Source organism: Hemibagrus wyckioides, linkage group LG03, assembly GCF_019097595.1.
Source record: "Hemibagrus wyckioides isolate EC202008001 linkage group LG03, SWU_Hwy_1.0, whole genome shotgun sequence".
In the NCBI taxonomy this organism is placed as follows: Eukaryota; Metazoa; Chordata; class Actinopteri; order Siluriformes; family Bagridae; genus Hemibagrus; species Hemibagrus wyckioides.
Genome location: NC_080712.1, coordinates 4,386,497 through 4,406,409, shown reverse-complemented (window position 1 = coordinate 4,406,409; position 19,913 = coordinate 4,386,497). Strand labels below are relative to the sequence as shown.

At 38.6% G+C, this 19,913-nt stretch overlaps 2 protein-coding genes across 8 annotated transcripts in view; one reads left to right on the top strand and one right to left on the bottom strand.

The window, feature by feature from the left end:
- Window positions 1-19,913, top strand: part of wdr17 (WD repeat domain 17) — a 158,002-nt gene that overhangs the window by 77,889 nt on the left and 60,200 nt on the right. The window lies entirely within an intron of this gene.
- Window positions 15,936-19,910, bottom strand: LOC131351309 (uncharacterized). The gene is made up of 2 exons (XM_058386704.1): window positions 19,276-19,910; window positions 15,936-18,612 (listed from the first exon to the last, which is right to left on the bottom strand). The coding sequence occupies exon 2, from the start codon at window positions 18,602-18,604 to the stop codon at window positions 17,891-17,893; it is 714 nt and encodes a 237-aa protein (XP_058242687.1). The 5' UTR covers window positions 18,605-18,612; window positions 19,276-19,910; the 3' UTR covers window positions 15,936-17,890.

Below are 19,913 nucleotides of genomic sequence, written 5' to 3'. Positions count from 1 at the left end.
TTTCCATGCCTTTTTGCACATCCCTTTCTTCATGTGTTACAATACTTATTCCTTGTGTCATTTCACATTATTACACATAATTTATGGACATCTATGGGGTTTGATTATTTATAATTGGCTTTCACAATGAAGGGCCAAGAATGAACAGGTTATTAGTAGCTGTGGTAAATACCGGGGTCATGGAGCTGCACCCGTATGGACCCCTGGATGACATGATGCCTTGAGGCGATGGTCACGAGGAAGGTGATCTGGTCCTGATACAGCATGCTGACTTGTGAGAATAGAGTCCAGTGGCAGAGAGAGAGAGATGGTGCTGTCTCCAATTTGCCCTCTTTCAATGGAATGTACATGAAGAGGGTATTGTATTGGTAGAGTGGGGATGAAATTTCCACTTGACTCAGTAGCTATTAGCGCTCTCAATACGGAGACCATATCTGAGTGTTCAGGCGACATCTGAACCTGGCCTGACTGTGAGAGTGGCATGGAGTTGGCACTGTCCGATGGAGTGGTCAGTTTGGCCAGAATTAACACACAGTCACTCTGTTAACCATTTCTCTCACTGCCCATCTTTTAGCCTGGTTCTCTTTGGGCGTGACACGGTTGGACAGGATTAGGAACGAGTACATCAGAGGGACAGCTCATGTTGGAGGTTTGGGGCACAAAGTTAGGGAGGCCAGATTAATGGAGCTGCCGGGCAGGAGGCAAAGAGGAAGGCCAAAGAGGAGGTATATGGATGGAATAAATGAGGATATGAAGCAGGTGGGTGCAAGTGTGGAGGATGCAGACGATAGGGATAGGTGAAGAGAGATGATTCGCTGTGGCCACCCCTGAAGGGGAAAAGCCGAAAGAAGAAGAGAAAGAGTTTAATGTAATTTAAATTAAATTAAAATATATTTTTTAAATTATTATTATTATTATTTTTATATTAAGAGATGGTCTGGCTGATCTCTGATATAATTACAGAGATCGGGATGAATTTGGTAGGTGGCATTTTTATTATAGTGTTCAGACACGTAAACTGAACAAATGTACCCCTGAACATCAACTCCCACTATGATACGGTCCATATTACTCTCATCACGACGGCCTGTAGGATGGCATTGGATTTGACTCTGGAGAATATCCGCTTTTAGTTTATTCAAATTACCCAATGTATAATATCTCCAACCATCAGGAAGGAGTTTCTCCCTATTATGATATAAATGAAAGCCGTAGTCTTCTTTATCTGGATTACAAAGTTGAAATATGTTGTTATTATGATATTGGATAATCCATAAAAACCAGTAAAGCAATACTCGTCCATGACGTGGCCTGGGTACACCGAATCCGGTTTCATCCAGGTCCGCCAGTGTAGAAAGCACTCGCAGTCTAAAACACACACAGACATACACACACACAAACAAACACATAAAAAACACACAAAAAACACATATTTTTTAAAAAAAATATTAGAAAATGGTGAGAAGTAAGTGAGCTACCTAGCTTAGCTAGCATTAGCAATAGTGTTCGGGAGTGTAATACTCTAAACGCACGTTTCTCAAGTTTCAGAAACGTAATGTTCCACTTTACTGTATATTTATAGCTTTTACCTTACCTTTGTAAGGTTATAAAAATATTAGAAAATGGTGAGAAGTAATTGAGCTACCTAGCTTAGCTAGCATTAGCATTAGCAATAGTGTTCAGAAGTGTAATTCTAAACCAACATTTCTCAACTTTCAGAAATATAATGTTCTGTTTCGCTGTATATTAACAGATTTTTTCCTTACCTTTGTTCCTCATAATTTTGCATTTTGTCTACTTATTTATTATATCATGCGTTACAGTGGATTTTATCAGGAAGTCGATTTTTTTTTTTTGTTTTACCCGGTTACGTGTTTACGTCCTGCCTGTAAGCCTTACGTCCTGACTACGAGCGTTACGTCACTGACACTAAACAAGAATCAAATATATTCTATAAGATAATCATACATTTTTATAATATACAGATAAACAGCAAGTACAGTGGAATATAGACCAGTTTTTCATCCACCTGAAGTTGTTTCCCCTCATTCGAGATTCTTCTGTTTTCAAACAATTTGACCAATATATATTTTTACAAATATCAATTGTCATTACTAAAGTGTAGTGTAGCAGTGAGAAATAAGTTAGTAGTAAAATGAGCCTTGGTTATTACTTTGTACTTACCATTGTGTAGAATTGTAGATCACTTCTTCTGAACACAAAGTAGATAAAAGTACAGGCTGTGTCCATTTAAGTCCTTACAAAATTTAGTCCAGGAAAAAATAGATCCAAAAAGTGATTAAAAAAAATCCTTGAAGGTAGTTTATCTTTAAAAAAAAAAAATCATATAATAATAAAAAAAATAAATCCTTTAAAACGTAATCCTTTCTCTGTGATAAGAACCATCTGTGTGACGGAGACATACTCAGCATTATAGCAATAAGTAAACTTATAAATAATAAATAAACATATCAAAAACTCCAACAGACTCATTAATGACTCTATAAAACGTACATTTCACAAAGCGAGTAAAAGGGAAGTGCAAGTTAAAAGTTTTCCGTTTATCCTATCCGATCCAATCAAAAGCAGAAGAGGGTGTTAACCAGTGGCAATGATTCAGATAAGAACAGCTGAGGAAATGTGATGATTTATCATCAGTGGTTTCGTCTTAAATTGAAAGATCAACTTTCTCAGACTTCACACATTTTATATCAACTAAAGCTTCAATTAAGGTTTCTCCTATGTTTACATCAGGGGTACATTCAAAGCAACTGATTAGAGATACATTTATTCGAGTTTTATTTCACTCTATTAAAATTATCCCAGCACTAAACATATACTTCTACCATTAAATAGAATTACTTAATACAGTAATTATATGGCATTTAGTGTTTATTTATGGTTCTTGATTTCTTTTTGTGAAACTCATGCTATACACAACTAGTAAGCCCCTATACCTCTCATATTCATGACCTAGTTCAGTTTGCTAGCTAGTAGGGTTGCCAGGTATGATTGAGGTGTAATGCTAGTAGGGTTGCCAGGTATGATTGAGGTGTAATGCTAGTATGGTTGCCAGGTGGGATGGTAGTAGGGTTGCCAGGTGTGATTGAGGTGTGATGCTAGTATGGTTGCCAGGTGGGATGGTAGTTGGGTTGCCAGGTATGATTGAGGTGTAATGCTAGTATGGTTGCCAGGTGGGATGGTAGTAGGGTTGCCAGGTGGGATGGTAGTAGGGTTGCCAGGTGTGATTGAGGTGTGATGCTAGTATGGTTGTCAGGTGGGATGGTAGTTGGGTTGCCAGGTATGATTGAGGTGTAATGCTAGTATGGTTGCCAGGTGGGATGGTAGTAGGGTTGCCAGGTATGATTGAGGTGTAATGCTAGTATGGTTGCCAGGTGGGATGGTAGTAGGGTTGCCAGGTGTGATTGAGGTGTGATGCTAGTATGGTTGCCAGGTGGGATGGTAGTTGGGTTGCCAGGTATGATTGAGGTGTAATGCTAGTATGGTTGCCAGGTGGGATGGTAGTAGGGTTGCCAGGTGGGATGGTAGTAGGGTTGCCAGGTGTGATTGAGGTGTGATGCTAGTATGGTTGTCAGGTGGGATGGTAGTTGGGTTGCCAGGTATGATTGAGGTGTAATGCTAGTATGGTTGCCAGGTGGGATGGTAGTAGGGTTGCCAGGTATGATTGAGGTGTAATGCTAGTATGGTTGCCAGGTGGGATGGTAGTAGGGTTGCCAGGTGTGATTGAGGTGTGATGCTAGTATGGTTGCCAGGTGGGATGGTAGTAGGGTTGCCAGGTGTGATGGTAGTAGGGTTGCCAGGTGTGATGGTAGTAGGGTTGCCGGGTGTGATGGTAGTAGGGTTGCCGGGTGTGATGGTAGTAGGGTTGCCGGGTGTGATGGTAGTAGGGTTGCCGGGTGTGATGGTAGTAGGGTTGCCGGGTGTGATGGTAGTAGGGTTGCCGGGTGTGATGGTAGTAGGGTTGCCGGGTGTGATGGTAGTAGGGTTGCCAGGAGTGACTGATGTGTGATGCTAGTAGTGTTGCCAGGTGTGATGATAAACTATAAAAACTATAAAAACATGAAAAAACTATACAGCTTCCAATGTCCTTAAACCTAAAAGCTTGTTTGTCTTCCAAATACGGACATATGAAAGTTGCTGAGTGAAACCGAATTTTTTTCCTTCATCAGCTATGCAAGCAGCGTGCTTCTGAGGCTGTAGCAAAACCTGTGGATATTTGAAATCTCAAACCATTTTGTAAAAAACTTTTTCATATTTTTCTGGGTCAAAGTGAACAAGCATATTATTCTAGAAAACATACTATTATAATTGTTGGAGAAAATTACCCTAAGGCAAAGGTTTCCTTCATCTGGAATATTTTATCATAGTACATTCTTATGAAGGTCTAAAAATAAAATGTTAATGTAGTTAACGCTGTGGTGACTGTGATCTTGGCTCTGAGTAATCTGACTGCTCATGTGACAGAGTTCACAGTTAGGAACAAATGTTAACAAACAAATGTTTGTTGAGGAAGTGCTGGTTGCTTGCTGAGGATTGCCAAAAATGGAGTTGGTGTCAGGAGCTGAAGATCACATGATTTGGGGTGGGCTTTATTTAAAGTAGAGGAAGTAGCTTTATAACAACAGTCAAGTCAGATCGTTTCTGTCATGGCGTGTGCTTCCTCCTGCTAAAGACATGAACTGCTACACAAGGGATCATAAACCAAAAAGATTACAAAAGGAGAAGAAACTGATTATTAACCAGCTTTCTGTGCACCAGACTGGATCTACCTAGCATAAAGACTCTAGCTAATCTACCATGCTAACAGTGCAGCAAGTAAATAGGAAGGTTTACCATTATAATCTCATGGAGTCTCCTTAGTTGATCCTGATCATTAAAGTGACTTAAGTCTATGACTTTTTGCAGAGGGATTTGTGGGAATTCTGATGTAGTCATGGTGGAAAGCTTTGACCCACAGCAGGAGCTGTTGAGTGCTCTGGTGATGACGATCCCTCTGATGGGCTCCTGTTGATGGCTTGAATCTTGAGTGAGCAAGGCAGCAGGTCTGTGGGGATTAGGGATGCAACAATACAGCTCAGATGGCTTGGCAAATTAAAGTTTTTTTCCCATTATTCTTTGCATAGGTGACAGGAACAGTAAGTATGTTAAGAAAAAAAAAAGGTTTTAGTTGCAATTCTCTTTATTTTACTTAAATGCAAAAATCAACTTGTACATATTCTTAGTGTACAGAAAATAGTGAGATATAAAAATTAGCACTTGTATGACTTTATTACAGGGGACGGGTTTAGAGTACGGCACTCTTTTTTTCCCCAATCCGCTATGTAATGACCAGTCACGGTGAGATAACTCTCTGTTGCCCGCGAGGTCCAACTGTCAGTTATTAGAGCAAGGCTTTGTGCTTTAGCCAATTCGGTTTCGATTTTTTTGCACATTTGTTCGTAGAGGTCGGGAAAAGAGTATGTGACGGTAGTGTGTAACGCGGTTCGAGCACTTTTATAAGTTGCCGAAAGCCCACATCACCGATCACAGAAAACGGCTGCAAATCTTTAGCCATTATTATATTATAATTGTAATTATAATTGTATGTATAATTATAATTGTTCTTCTAAGGATTATTCTTTCTTTTTTTCTTTTTCTTTTTTTCATCATCCGGTCTTAACATGCTCAAAAACTCATGAAAATCAGCAGACAGGTTGGAATCTGCGGCCATTAGGAGGTCACTGTGGCTCGGCCCTGGGCGCGGCACACACCCGTCACAGGGCCCCCTGGAAAATCTTGCTGCATAGCTGATACACACTTGCCCGTATCCATGTAAAACTTGGTACACACTTAGATCTCATTGAGCTGAACAACTTTCACACTGTATGACATTAAGTCTAATCCACAGGAAGTGAGTTATTTTGAGTTGTTTGCAAAACGCATCCAGTGGAATTTGAAATACTCCTCCTAGGGAATTGATACAACCACCACCAAACCCAGGCTAATATGATCTCAAGACATTGATACAACCGCCACCAAACCCAGGCTAATATGATCTCAAGACATTGATAATGCAAAATTGATGAGGGATTTTTGATTTCTCAAACAGTTCAGCCGTGAGAAGCCCTTAAACTTATGGCGAATTAAACGAAACAGGAAGTGGCTAATAACTTCTGTGTACATTACGTGATCAACATGAAACCTTAGGATTATATTAAGCATTAAGCTGATCACACGGATATGACAACTATGAGTCTCGGTCATAGCGCCACCAGCTGGCAGCGGGAAGTGTCACTTTTTGAAATCTCTAATATTTTCATCTGATATAGTTCAAAATCAGTCAGAATAATGACAAGACATGGCTGATGTGAAACTGTGAAGGAATTTTTGATACCTTGAATCGTGTTACTATGGCGACGATTTACATAATAGAAGATAGAACATAATAGAAGAAAATGAATCTTCTCATATCTTACGAGTGGAAAGACCTAATGTTCCAAAATATTTCACATATAAAGTGCAAATGTTTATGAGAAAGGCCAGTGTGGCTCATCCCCGGGCGTGGCACAGGGCTGTCACAGCGCCCCCTGGAACTTTGTCAGAAATCTAGCTGCACAGCTCATAATCACTTGCACGTATATGCATGAGACCTGGTATACAATTAGTTCTCATTGAGCTAAATGACGTTCATCCACCTGTAATGGGATCTGCTTAAGAGGAAGTCAGTTATTTTGGGGTGTTTGAAAAACACACCCAATGGAATTTGATATACTCCTCCTAGGGGATTTGTATGATTTTGATCAGACAGGGTCCAATATGATCTGAAGACATTGAGGATCTAAAGTTGATGAGGGATTTTTGATATCTCAAACGGTTCAGCCGTGAGGAGCCCTTAAACTTATGGTGAATAAAAGGAAACAGGAAGTGGCTAATAACTTCTCTGTATATTGAGTGATGTACATCAAACCTCAATTTTATGTTAAGAGAAGAAAGCTGATCACACGGAAATGACTATTGTGAGCCTCAGTCATAGCGCCACCAACTGGCAGCAGGAATTGTGTCAATTTTATTAATGTAATGTTTTGTCCCTTACTTTCACCTGATTTGGTTGAAAATCAGTCAGAATAATAGCAAGACATGGCTGATGTGAAACTGTGAAGGAATTTGTGATATTGTGAATGATGTTGCTATGGTGAGGATTTAAATAAGAACATAATAGAAGAAAATTAATGTTATCATATCTTAACAGTGGAAAGACCTAATGTTTCAAAATATTTTACATAAAAAAAAAAAAACTGGTTATGAGTAAGTTTGCTTAGTTTCATGATTTTGTGTTGCTCACGCGGCTCACAACGAATCTTTACATTTATCAGTCCACTGACTAGACTATGTCCACTAGAGGCTCTTTCCCATTTATTTTTATTTTTTTAAATATGGCTTCATGTTCACAATTTATATAGAGAGAGTCAGCCAAAACATGTATATACACTTCAGGAAAAGAAAAAGTAGTTCTTGCTGACTCTCTCTCTCTCTCTCTCTCTCTATATATATATATATATATATATATATATATATATATATATAATATATAATATAATAAGTAATATAGTTTAGAGGGAGAGTCATTGTCCCTTTTGACATCACTGGACATTGCTATGATCTGTTTCATTACACCCAAACTGTCACTTTTGCCCTTATATAGTTCAGAGAGAGAGGCAGTTGTCTTTTTGCCATCATGGACATTGCTGTGATCACTTTCATTAGACCCAATTGTCACTCTTGTCCTTTTGGTATTTCCCCTTTAAATGCACGTACCCACTGTGCCCACTTTGTCTGGTGCACCTGGGTGGCGATGGCGCCATTGCTTGGGCCCAATCATTGTTGCTTGCAACTATATTTATTTTTTGTGTCTCTCGGAACCAGTTGTGTCTGAATGCTGGAAGGAATCAGCTAGGGGACTGTTGCTTTTTGGATGCCTGGTGATACAAAGACTTAAGAAACTCACTGTGTGTGGGAGGGGCTTCTTCTCATACTCATGGTTGCACTGGGCATTGAGCAGAGAGGGCCCTGCCCTATAAAATGGTCAGCCTGACCACAGTACAAGCAGCAATGACATCTCTCTCTTTTCTTCTCTCTCAGCCATGGAGAGGGGACAGGTTGTGATGATCAAGATGAGTGAGGATGTCAATTCTTCTAGGTACACTTGCACACAGTGGTGATAGCTCAAGTGATTAAGGCTCTGGGTTGTTGATTGGAAGCTCAAGGTTCAAGCCCCAACACCACCAGGCTGCCACCATTGGGCCCTTGAGCAAGGCCTTCAACTTCCCTGCTCCAGGGGTGCTGCGTCATGGCTGACCCTGCACTCTGACCCCAACCCTCTAAGGATGGGATATACAAAGAAAGAATTTCACTATGCAGCAATGTCTATGTGACAAATAAAGGCTACTTACTTGAGACAGTTTTTGTAAGGATCTCGGCAGGTAGGTTATTCCAAGAACTAAACACAGATCTTCTGTGGATGTAGGCTGCCTCAAACCTTACTGTCTCTTCATGTAATCCCAGACTCGATGATGTTGAGATCAGGACTCTTTGGAGGACAAACACTTCAAGGACTCTTTGTTCTTCTCTGCCTTGAAGATAATTTTGTTAATGATATTGGCTGTATGTTTGGTCGTTTTACTGCTGCAGGATAAATTTGGGGCCAATCAGATGCCTCATTGATGGTATTGCATGATGGATAAATATCTGTCAGTATTTTTCAAAATTGAGGACACCATTACTCCTGACCAAATCTATGCAGAAATGCAGCCCCAAACTTGCAAGGAACCTTCACTATGCTTCACTGTTGCCTGCAGACACACCGCCCTCTAGCCTTTCAGTGAACAGCCTCCCTCCTGCTATTTCAAATTTTGACTCATAATTCCAGAGACCTGCTACAATATTTCTGCTCACTACTTCCTATGTTTTCGTGTTTCATAGTTGAATTGCTTAGCCTTGTTTCCACATCAGAGGCATGGCTTTTTGGCCAGACGTAGCAGTAAAGGGGTGTACCTGGGTCCTACTGGTTTCCACCAGTTCTTTGCTGATGGTAGTGCTGTTAATGTCATAACCGGAGTGCCCCAGAAGACTTTCATGTTCGGTATTCATTGGCTATGAGCGTTATCTGTCAGCAATTCTTATACAACCCATAAATGGATTACACAATGTAATTGTGGTTTTAACATAAAAAAAAAAATTATAATTACAAGAATACATGAACTATTTTTTTTTTAATTCTATTAAGTTATTTACCCTCATATAAAATTCTTACATTTTGTTCTGTCGAATCTTTTTGTTCTAATCAGGAAGCGCCTGATCTAAGATTGTTTATGTTATTCTAAACAGTAATATGCTGACTGAGATCCTTCATCCAGTTTCCTCCTCTGGTCTGAGTTTGGTACCGATTTGTTGGTTAGCTTAATGACATTGTTTTGGGAAACATTAACTTTTCACCTATTACTACACCTGTTACTACAAATCCAATTATAAGTATCCATTCTTGCTACTTTACGAATCATTACTTTGGAAATGTAATTTGGAAAGTTATTAGTTTTTGTTATTACTTTGTTCTTACCATTGTATAGAATTGTAGATAATTTCCTCTAAACAGGAAGTAGATAGAAATCCAAATCATCTCAGTCCATCTCAGTAAAGTCCTTGTAGCAAGTCCAGCAAAAAGTAGATCCAGAAAGGTGATGAATGCCTTGAAGGCAGTTTACCAATAAACCATTTAATAGAAAAAGCATTTTCTTTAATAAATAGTCCATTCTTAGTGACGGACATTTACACTACATGCTGCATCCGCAAAGCCAACAGCATTGTGGCTGACCCCACACACCCCTCACACACACTTTCACCCTCCTGCCATCTGGAAAGAGGTACCGGAGCATTCGGGCCTCACAACCAGACTGTGTAACAGTTTCTTTCCTCAATCCATCAGGCTTCTCAACAACCAGGACTGAACTGTACAAAACTCTCTCTCTCACACACACACACACACACACACACACACACACACACACACACACACACATATACATACACCCAGAACTGTACAAGACTAAAGAGAACTAAACTGTACAAAACTCTCTGTCTCTCTCTCTCTCTCTCTCTCTCTCACACACACACACACACACACACACACTCTTTCACCTGTGTGGACATACACACATACACTATATTGCCAAAAGTATTCGCTCACCCATCCAAATAATCAGAATCAGGTGTTCCAATCACTTCCATGGCCACAGGTGTATAAAATCAAGCACCTAGGCATGCAGACTGTTTTTACAAACATTTGTGAAAGAATGGGTCGCTCTCAGGAGCTCAGTGAATTCCAGCGTGGAACTGTGATAGGATGCCACCTGTGCAACAAATCCAGTCGTGAAATTTCCTCGCTCCTAAATATTCCACAGTCAACTGTCAGCTGTATTATAAGAACGTGGAAGTGTTTGGGAACGACAGCAACTCAGCCACGAAGTGGTAGGCCACGTAAACTGACGGAGCGGGGTCAGCAGATGCTGAGGCGCATAGTGCGAAGAGGTCGCCAACTTTCTGCAGAGTCAATCGCTACAGACCTCCAAACTTCATGTGGCCTTCAGATTAGCTCAAGAACAGTGCGCAGAGAGCTTCATGGAATGGGTTTCCATGGCCGAGCAGCTGCATCCAAGCCATACATCACCAAGTGCAATGCAAAGCATCGGATGCAGTGGTGTAAAGCACGCCGCCACTGGACTCTAGAGCAGTGGAGATGCGTTCTCTGGAGTGACGAATCGCGCTTCTCCATCTGGCAATCTGATGGACGAGTCTGGGTTTGGCGGTTGCCAGGAGAACGGTACTTGTCTGACTGCATTGTGCCAAGTGTAAAGTTTGGTGGAGGGGGGATTATGGTGTGGGGTTGTTTTTCAGGAGCTGGGCTTGGCCCCTTAGTTCCAGTGAAAGGAACTCTGAATGCTTCAGCATACCAAGACATTTTGGACAATTCCATTGTCCAATTGTCCAGTTTGGAGCTGGCCCCTTCCTCTTCCAACATGACTGTGCACCAGTGACCAAAGCAAGGTCCATAAAGACATGGATGACAGAGTCTGGTGTGGATGAACTTGACTGGCCTGCACAGAGTCCTGACCTCAACCCCATAGAACACCTTTGGGATGAATTAGAGCGGAGACTGAGAGCCAGGCCTTCTCGTCCAACATCAGTGTCTGACCTCACAAATGCGCTTCTGGAAGAATGGTCAAAAATTCCCATAAACACACTCCTAAACCTTGTGGACAGCCTTCCCAGAAGAGTTGAAGCTGTTATAGCTGCAAAGGGTGGACCGACGTCATATTGAACCCTATGGATTAGGAATGGGATGTCACTTAAGTTCATATGCGAGTCAAGGCAGGTGAGCGAATACTTTTGGCAATATAGTGTAACTTATATTGTTCACTATTTATTGCACTACCTCAAACCCTGTTATTATTTCATTATGCTGCTATGTTTATATTTATGTTTATGCCTATTTCTATTTGCACTACCTCAACCACTGCTACTCTGTACATCATTTTTATTCCATTTCATTTTTTTACATTTCACTACACATGTTCTTTTTCTTTCGGCGCTAAGTGTCCTGTTTTTGTGTTGTCTTTTTCTTTTGTACCTACTGTTTTTGCACTGTCTTGCCTTTGCTCTGTTTGCACACTGTGCACTTTGTGGCTAGGACAAAAACCTTGGTCCTAGCTCTGTGTTGTTTTTTGTGTTTGATCTTTATGTTGTATGTTTCTGTAGCACCAGGGTCCTGGAGAAACGTTGTCTCATTTCACTATGTACTGCGTCAGCTATATGTGGCTGAAATGACAATAAAGCTTCTTGAATCTTGAATCTTGGAAGAAATAACCCAGAACAGAGCTGTTTAACTCCAACACACTCAATAACATCACAGTAAAGAGAAAGTGCAGTGTCCTTGCTAACATACATGTTTTACATAAAAACCTATGCAAAACAAATGGAAGTTTTAAAAATATATTAATGGCTTAACAAAGACTTAATTCATAGTCTTTCCTCTCCACCATAAGTGGTTGGTTAAAATTCCCATCATTGTCAGTTATGGTGGTGAAAATGTGATGAATCTGTTCTAATCTATAAAGTCTCCATTCCATAGAGCTGATTATTGAATGTCTTTAATTATCACTGTGCTAGGTTATCACCCCTGTTTTTTTTTTTTTAAGTTTGTAGTTTGTAGGTTTTGTAGTGAGGAATAACGAGAAGCAGGTGGAAGAACACATGACCTCAAACTAGCAAAACGTCTGCGTTCGGTGGTCTGGTAGGGAATTGTCCCAGAAGTTTCTGACACAAGGCTAGAATACAGACTAGCCGAGATCAAACCAAAACCGAGTCTTAATGGCGTCAAGGCCAAGATTGAGTCCAAAGAAAAATTTCTCAAGCTTGAGACCAAAGAAAAATCTTATTTTCTCCGGCTTTTAATTGAATTGTTTAGTTTTATGTGTGCATTGAAGCGATGATTAGGCTTCCTAGAAAAAGAAATCTTTTTTTTTTTTTTTTTAATATGTAAATGCAAATAGAAATTTTGTTTTGTTTTTTTGTTTTGTTTTTTACATTTTTTAAAAAAAACTTTCAATTCAAGACAGAAACCCTACAGGTAAAGACCAGTCCAAGTCCAAGCAGAAAATGTGTCAAGACTGAACTTGAATTCTAGTCCCTAGTCATTATCAATATGGACAGTTCAGTTGAATCGAGTGGGTTTACTCCAAACCTCATTTCTTTAGCATAAAAAAAACCTTTAGCATAATAAGATGGCGTGAATAAAAAGTGAATGCAATGTATTGAGAAATTGATTACTGAATAAGAAATCTGCAGCTCCGTCAGCAAATTCAGTGTCCATGGTCTAACACACACACACACACACACACACACAACACCAAACATTAAACTTTAAAGTCAAAAGTTTTTATTAACAACAGTAAAAATTCACACTTTTATTATACACTTTGATTCCATAAACACCACGAATCCGAAAAAATGGCTGTCTCTGCTTGTAAATCAGGACGTTGTATGTGGAATCATACTTAATGTGAGTGTGTCCACTAGGAGGCGCTTTTACATGAACCACACACAAAAAAGCAACAATAAAATGTAAGTTCTGTCTCCCTATTTTAATATTTAAAAGTGTTTTATATTTACATTTAAATTATATTCACGACATTTTGCAAATGCGCTTATCCAGAGTGACTTATAGATCCACACAGAATGATGATGCTTTAGTTTTCATGTTTTTGAGTTGCTGTGGTTTACGTTTGTTAAAATAATGATAAAGTATGATAAACAACAGTCTTTAAAAGCCTTATATATTTAGCCTAGATAGACTAGCTGGAAACTAGAGTCCATTTTAGATACATTTATTTATGTAGTTATTTGTCCATTTTTTTTAATGGACAGTAGATACCATTAATGATTCAGATTTAAGCATCATAACACCTATAACAAGTATTTTTCAGCTTTTACAGAATCTGTTCCGAAGATTGTTGTTAAAATTGTATTATATTTGTATACTACTTTTCTGTATTCAGTACCTCGCTGGATAGGAAGGTCCTCCTCTGAAATTCATGTTTGAAATGGCTGGGTGCTCCAAAGAATTTTTCCAAGATTTTTAAAATCAAATTCTTAAAATGTTTTGTTTGAAAAGACAATTTCTTGCCAATATAAGTAAGTAAATATGTCTTTTACAGTAGTGTTGGTTGTTTTCTTGAGCCACTGTTTTCTTAAGAACGCTCTATCCTTCTCTACTGATTGGCTCCACCTTCTTTTTTGGATGGAGCATATAGGAATAGGAAGGTCCAAGATGCGTACTTCTGTGTAAAATCCTTAGCAATCTCCAAACTGGAGATGAAGATGGAGATTTTACCGGTAACCCATTTAATCATTACAAACAAGAAATTTCTTTTAGCAATAAAAAATAAGATAAGAACAGAACAACTCCAGTATATACCAGAATCTCAGTCCAGTCTAGTTTCAGTTTCCTTTCAACAAAACAGATGTAAATGAAATTTGTTGTATAGACCCAGACACAATCATTAGCTGTTCATGGATTTTTACCATTTTACTAGTTTATTAATGACCAGTAAATAAAATTACAAAAAAACGTACCTAGTCGTTCTTTATAGTGAAAGCTAAAACTGATTTCATCAAGCTCAATCCCTGTTTGGAGAAAAATGAATACAGCACAACTCATTTGGTAGATGCTCTTATCCATAGTGAATTATATTTGATACAACTGAGCAATTGAGGGTTAAGGGCCTTGTTTAGGGGCCCAGCAGTGGCAACTTGGTGGTTCAGGGATTCAAACTCACAATCTTCTGATAGTTAGCCCAACACCTTAACCACTAAGCTAAACCTTAAGTCAGTTAGTGTTAGTCAGTACAAATAGTCAGTGTAAATGATTTGGGATATACTGTACCTATGTGACCTAAGCAAAGAGTTTTATGCTTAAGGCTCATGGTTTGGTCTGATCTGTAGGATGATCTGTCAAATATAATGATAGAAATGAATTACAGTTCCTGGTTTATCTACTAGTCATCACGGTGGGTCATGAAGGCAGGGTTTAAGTGTGTCAACTAGTATTATTTATTATGTGCAACGCAATAATCAATGCCAAATTCCACATGGGGCTAAGAGAAATGACTTAATGTTACAAAATGCATATTTTTTATTTTTATTTCTTCATCTGGGAAATAAAACACAACCCATTTGTTTTACTTCCTATCAGCAACAATGACCCCATTCACGACTGGGATTATTCATGATTCTTCAGTGATCCACTTGTGTAGGTATGAATGGGGTTTGGTGTGTTTTAGAGATAAATCGAGATCCAGTCATTTCAACTACTTAGAGAGATCTGTGTCGAATTTGACCACCTTTCTATATATATGAGGTCGGCCATGACCTCAGAGAAGCAACTGTTACTGCTCATCAGTCTCAAAAAGGTTATAAGACCATCTCCTAACTTAAAATTCATCCTCATCCTCATTTGGGTGACACTAAACAGTAGAGCTGGGCGATATGGCCAAAAAATTGAATCTCCGATTTTTTAAAAACAAAATTCGATTTTCGATTTTAAAACGATTATTTTTCTTTAAAAAAATTAATAAAACACTAGAGACTATAGAATAGATTTTTTTAATTTGAGCAAAAACAATAAAACCAAACATATGAACTGCTAATCTGGACTCAAAGTGCAAAATTACTTTCTCTAACAAGTTTTTTTTGGTTATTTTAGAAAAACAATAATCAATAAAACATAAAAACCTTTTTTGGGGGATTTATAAAATGCAAACTTTCACCAGTCTTTACAAGTTCTAATTATTCTAGTAAAATAAAGTAATATAACAAAATATGAGGGATTTGTAAAGTGCAAACTGCAGACTTAAATCACTTTTTATAAAATAAATAATTGTCACCTGAAAAAAAAATTATCCCTGAAGAAAAACAATTTTGTAAATCAGTTCAACACACAACTAACACGCTAAATAAAACCAACACACAACTAACACGCTAAATAAAACCAACACACAACTAACACGCTAAATAAAACCAACACACAACTAACACGCTAAATAAAACCAACACGCAACTAACACGCTAAATAAAACCAACACGCAACTAACACGCTAAATAAAACCAACACGCAACTAACACGCTAAATAAAACCAACACGCAACTAACACGCTAAATAAAACCAACACGCAACTAACACGCTAAATAAAACCAACACGCAACTAACACGCTAAATAAAACCAACACGCAACTAACACGCTAAATAAAACCAACACGCAACTAACACGCTAAATAAAACCAACACGCAACTAACACGCTAAATAAAACCAACACGCAACTAACACGCTAAATAAAACCAACACGCAACTAACACGCTGAATAAAACCAACACGCAACTAACACGCTAAATAAAACCAACACGCAACTAACACGCTAAATAAAACCAACACCCAACTAACACGCTAAATAAAACCAACACGCAACTAACACACTAAATAAAATCAAACAGGAGCCAGACAGCATTTTACATCTGTGTTTATGGGCACAATCAGGGGCGAGTCTAGGATTTTCATTTAAGGGGGACTCCGCCCCCAATGAGGGTATAATAGTAAAAAAATATAAATAAATAAATGAAATACAATAAAGGTTTGACTAACAGGGTAGGATGGTAAACTTATTGCAGCATTCCACTGTATTGCATAGATGTGTTTTATAACATTTGAGTACTGAACAAGCCAGATACGAGTCTTCCTGATCACACACACACACACACACACACACACTTGTCCTCTGATCCTCGCGCTGCGACGCCGCGGTCTCTTCAGTCAGAATGAAGAACACGCTGAAAGACGGGGAGGAGCCGAAGTCTGCCGCCGTTTTCATCGCTAGGCCATTTTTAACATTTCTATTCAGCCACCCCAAGAATTCTGCAATCCTCCATAAACTCTACACAAATTCGTGATCGCTTCAGTCCCCTTTAAATTTCATATGAAAACGGCGGCAGACTTTCGGCTCTTCCCCGTCTTTCAGCGCGTTCTTCAATCCGACTGAAGAAACTGCATCTCTCTTAGAAACAAGCTCTTTGCGTCGCAGAACCAAAGTGAAATCGGAAAATCAATTTCCGTTTTTTCAACATCGACATAAACCATAAATTCGAATTAATCGATAATAACGATTAATCACCCAGCTCTACTAAACAGTAAATAATGTAACTGATTAATGTCCAACAGCAATCAATGGCCCATGAGGAACTATTAGGTCAGTGTAGTTTCTAAGGTCATTATAGACACTAGTTCTTTGCTGACAGATGAAATGGCAGATCTGTGATGATGTGAAAGTTCCCAAGTGGCTCTGTCCATGGCTGTCAACTTTGTCATCGCTTTGCAGAACATTAGCAGAACATTTCTGGCATTTGGTAGATGCTCTTATCCAGAGCAGCTTACAATTTATCTCATTTTATGCAACTGAGCAAGTGAGGCCCAGCAATGGCGGCTTGATGGACATGGGATTTTAACTTACAACCTTCTGATCAGTAGTTCAATGCCTTAATCACTAAGCGACTACTTCCCCTTTGCCATAATCATTGCGAGTTGATTTGGTCATAATACTCACCCTCAAAACCATCGTTATCAGCAAAAGGTTCCTAAACTGATGAGGGAAAACTCTCCAACACATCCCGATTACTCATCACCGTACCGTCTAAAACAGAACTAACTCATTCTTATCATCAAACCCATTGTGCCTTTGACAGGATCTTTGCCTTTGAAGTTCTTTGACAGGATGATCAGATAGATGTCATTTGGCATGGATGGAGAACATCATTGTCCCCACTGGAGTCACAAATATTCTGTCGTAAGTCTTTCTGGATAACCATCAAACACTGCCGATTCATCAGCATTAAGATGACCGAAGAATCAAAAGACCAAGAGCAAAGTTATAATAAAAGATATTGTTTGTTTTATGTGCAAAGACAATACAATGCTGGAATGATTTTTATAATGATGTGTGTGTACAAGAGGATATGTGCAAGGGCATATAGATAATGCCTAAAACTAAGACAGGAGAAAACCAGAAGTAAGGACAGAAGATCAGGATCCAGAAATCACAAGTTTATCATGAGGAAACAAATTCAAATTAATTTATTCTTAATATGACAATACTCTAAATGCAAAACTCTGAAAATACCAGAATAAACCATATAAAATAAATAAGGCACATATTATTAATGAAACATATTTGGTTATATTAGTGCAGTCAGTGATATTGTGTGATTTTAGCTAACATGGCCCCCAGCTTTTGTCTAAAGTATGGTACAGTAGCAACGTCTCTCTTCACGAGGGTTTGGTTTGTCACCACGGGCTGCTTCAATATCAATGTCTTGGTTTCTTGAAGTCATGAGGGCTGATGTGCTGGAAGTTGATGAAGTGCTGTTGAAGGTTGTTGATGGTGCCTGATATTGGGCTTGTGAGTTACTCCAGTCTGTAGAAGGCTTCACAGCAATTGTGGAAGGACGGTTCGAATACCCGGTTCTCTGAAGAAATTCATCTAATCTCAGACCCCTGATTATCATAATAAGGCGCGTGCTGATTTGGTAAGTGGCACGTTTGTTGAAATTTGACTGATCACTGTGCTCAGTCACATAAACCGTATAAACTGACATGTTTATAGAGCTGATTATGATGCGGTCCTTGTTGCTGTTGTTGATGTCTTTGTTATAATGTTCCCGGACATAAGGAGGCAAGTTATACGCTCCTCGTTTGCTCAGATTGCCCACAGCATAGTAATTGAATGTCACATCAGGCAAAAGTTTCCAACCATTTCTGTCATATCTGTTCAAAAATAGGTGGAAGCCAAAATCTCCATTCCCAGGATAACAGGATAGCTTCAAAGCATAGTTTTGATCAAGAGTGAGACAGTCTGTAGCAAACCAGTACAGCAGCTTTAGACCATGTCGTGGCTGAGGCCGACCGAATCCAGACTGCTTCAGCTGGTCTATTTCCTCCAGCATCATCATGGTGGCTTCTGATGAAAAAAGTAAATGAGATGTATTTATTAAAAGCCACTATCTCTAACACTAAATACACTAATACTACCCTTTAGTATCAAAATTCAAAAGTTTTTTGTATTGAATGGTAAAATCCCAATCTAGCTAAAAAATAAGACATACAAATGTAGATTTTATGGATAACACAATTTGGAAAAGCCTCCAAATCTTTACAACAGGGTTTTTTTTGGGACCACTTCTGATTATCTTTTACATGTTCAAACATCTTCAGAAGATTTCCTTGCAAGGCTGATGAACAAGCTTTGGTCTACGTCTCTAAACATAGCATTCTTATGTGGCACAATTTTTACTATAGTACTCCTATTCCTCTGCCACAACTTGCTGCTAGGATCCACCACAAAATATAAACTTGTATTGAGTTGATAAGGCTACAGGCAGTAAATCAACAGAGGATAAAACGCATTAAAAATCTTTTTGTAATATAACCAGTTTTTTTCTCTGTGTTCGTTTTACATTCAGGTATGATGTTTGCTTTCGGAAAAGAACACTTCCTCAGGTTAGGTGCTCGACTGTAAGGAAACAGAAACTGATCTTCACCTCACATACAGGTTACTGAACTGATGTAAACTAAATTATTCAACAATTCAACTTTAAGTACAAATATAAGTCTCTGTTCTTACCTTTTAATAGAATAATGTATGATTTCCTCTAAACTGCAGTAGTCACAGGATTAGAAGTAGTATCCCTCAAAGAGCAATATTTACAAATTCATATCCAAAAATGAAAGAAAAAAAAAATGCTGGCACACATTCCACAAATCAATCTGTTTAACAGAAGAAGGATTTCCTGAGGCGAAACATTCAGAGCAACAAGAAAGAAACCAAGAGTGACCGCACTGTGAAACAAGTAAAATTTTATTTAAATGTTGTGGCTCATAAAGAGACACACACACACACATACACGCCCACAGACTCCTCCTCCACACACACACACACACACACACTTCATAATGAAAAGTACAGCAAAGGTATTAATGATTTATTGTTTAAGAATGTTACTTATTACAGCATGTTAGTATTTTAGTTTATTGTGAATAAATACCTTTAAAATCTTGCACACATATTTATATATTGCATTTTTTCAGCTTTGTAGAGTATTATTTTTTTCATTACATGAATATCTATCTATCTGTCTATCTATCTATCTATCTATCTATCTATCTATCTATCTATCTATCTATCTGTCTATATCCACTTCTCGACTATAAGCAGTACATAAGCAGTGAAATTCCCATCAGTGTCAGTTACGCTGGTGAAAA

Coding starts and splice junctions, on each gene's coding strand:
- LOC131351309 (XM_058386704.1), bottom strand. CDS start 18,604: ATGATGATGCTGGAGGAAATAGACCAGCTGAAGCAGTCTGGATTCGGT.